General features: G+C 41.9%; 1 protein-coding gene across 3 annotated transcripts in view; it reads right to left on the bottom strand.

Moving 5' to 3' along the window:
* Positions 1-1,455, bottom strand: part of LOC107092768 (E3 ubiquitin-protein ligase RNF34-like) — a 10,715-nt gene that overhangs the window by 6,801 nt on the left and 2,459 nt on the right. For all 3 annotated transcript variants that reach the window (XM_015387418.1, XM_015387416.1, XM_015387419.1), the window contains one exon: positions 750-1,187. In XM_015387418.1, coding sequence (XP_015242904.1) covers positions 750-1,187 — 438 coding nt within the window. The remainder of the gene's footprint in view (positions 1-749; positions 1,188-1,455) is intronic.

Raw genomic sequence — 1,455 nt, 5'->3', positions numbered from 1 at the left:
GATTCATCGATTTTTAAAATAATCGTTAGTTGCAGCCCTAAACTTACATCAACTCAAAAATATGTAAAATTCCTAAATTCTGAATATATATTGACCTAATAAGACATAGAACTTTCATTGAACCTAATTGAATAAAATGTCACTTCATGCAGCTATCTTAATATATTTGAATCCTTTGCTCTGTTTTTTATTTCATGCTTTTCTGTTTCCCCCATGAAAACACGATGGTCCCCTTCTGACCCCCTGGTACATTTGGTCTGGAACTGCCACTGGAGCCATACATAGTCCTGTCTTTTTTATTACGTGTGTCCTTATAAAAACATTATGTTGTCATGACGCCACTGCAGCTGATACGACCCGATACTATATCTGCACGAATTACTCTATCACTGATTTTTAGCGTGGCGTAATAGAAAAGGCTTAATCAAGTGATATTACTCAAACAGAAAATTAGAACAACTCACCCATCTATTATTAACCAACTGTTTATTAAACTTTAAATAGAAGAAGTCTTTTTATCAGCTTGCTTAGATTGTTTGGCTGATGTCGGAATGATTTCATACATCAATATTGAATCTAGAGCAGGCAAATTAATTGCATATAAAATATACTGGGTTCAAACACCTTTTTAGTGGTGAAACTCAAGTACTTTCAATGTCAGTTTCCAAGCTTTTCCATTACCATAACCAGTTGTAAAGATCATAATGTGATAGAGCTGGAATAATATGAGGAGCTTCACTGATTCTAACCTGGCTGGTGTCGGAGCTTTCGCTCCTGCTGTGGGATTCCTCCTGAGAGGCAGCAGGCCGCTCAGAGGCAGGTTGTTCATTGAAAGCGGCTGATGCCCGATGGGTATGAAAGAGGAGGCTGGCCGTGTTAGGGTCCTCCATATCCTCCTCATCCTCTTCTTCCTCCTCCTCCTCCTCCTCCCCATCATCTTCGTCATCCTCCTCGATGCCCCGATGACAAAGAACCAGATCGACCAGGTCGTCCTTTTCCCTGCAGGTGTCAGTGGAGATGTTGCGCAGCATCAGGTACTGACGCAGGTCCCTCACTCGTAGGCGCATGAGCCGCGGCCGGTGGAACGCTGTGGCCTTCAGCAGATGGCAGGTGGTACAAACGCGTAGGTTCTCCTGGACCACGGAGCACAGAGAGCAGAAGCTCTTCTTGCAGTCAGTGCAGTTGTACTGGAATGGAAAGAAAATGAAGACAATCTGAGGGGACGTAGAAAGACACAGACCTTCTGCATCCAATGGGATACAGCCTGTACATCAATACCAGGTAAAAAAAAAAAAAAGAAAAAAAAAAAAAAGAACCGGGGGGAAAGACCATTCAGCAATTTTAGAACAACTTTACCTGAACCTACTGAGGAATACAATACTTTGCAAACTTTATTGACGGTTGATGTGGTTCAACAAAATAAAGCACCGCTATATTGCTGAAGAGTTTCAACAC

Source organism: Cyprinodon variegatus, unplaced genomic scaffold, assembly GCF_000732505.1.
Source record: "Cyprinodon variegatus isolate N-32 unplaced genomic scaffold, C_variegatus-1.0 Scaffold393, whole genome shotgun sequence".
In the NCBI taxonomy this organism is placed as follows: Eukaryota; Metazoa; Chordata; class Actinopteri; order Cyprinodontiformes; family Cyprinodontidae; genus Cyprinodon; species Cyprinodon variegatus.
The sequence above is the reverse complement of the archived record's forward strand: the minus strand, read 5'-3'. Positions and strand labels throughout refer to the sequence as shown.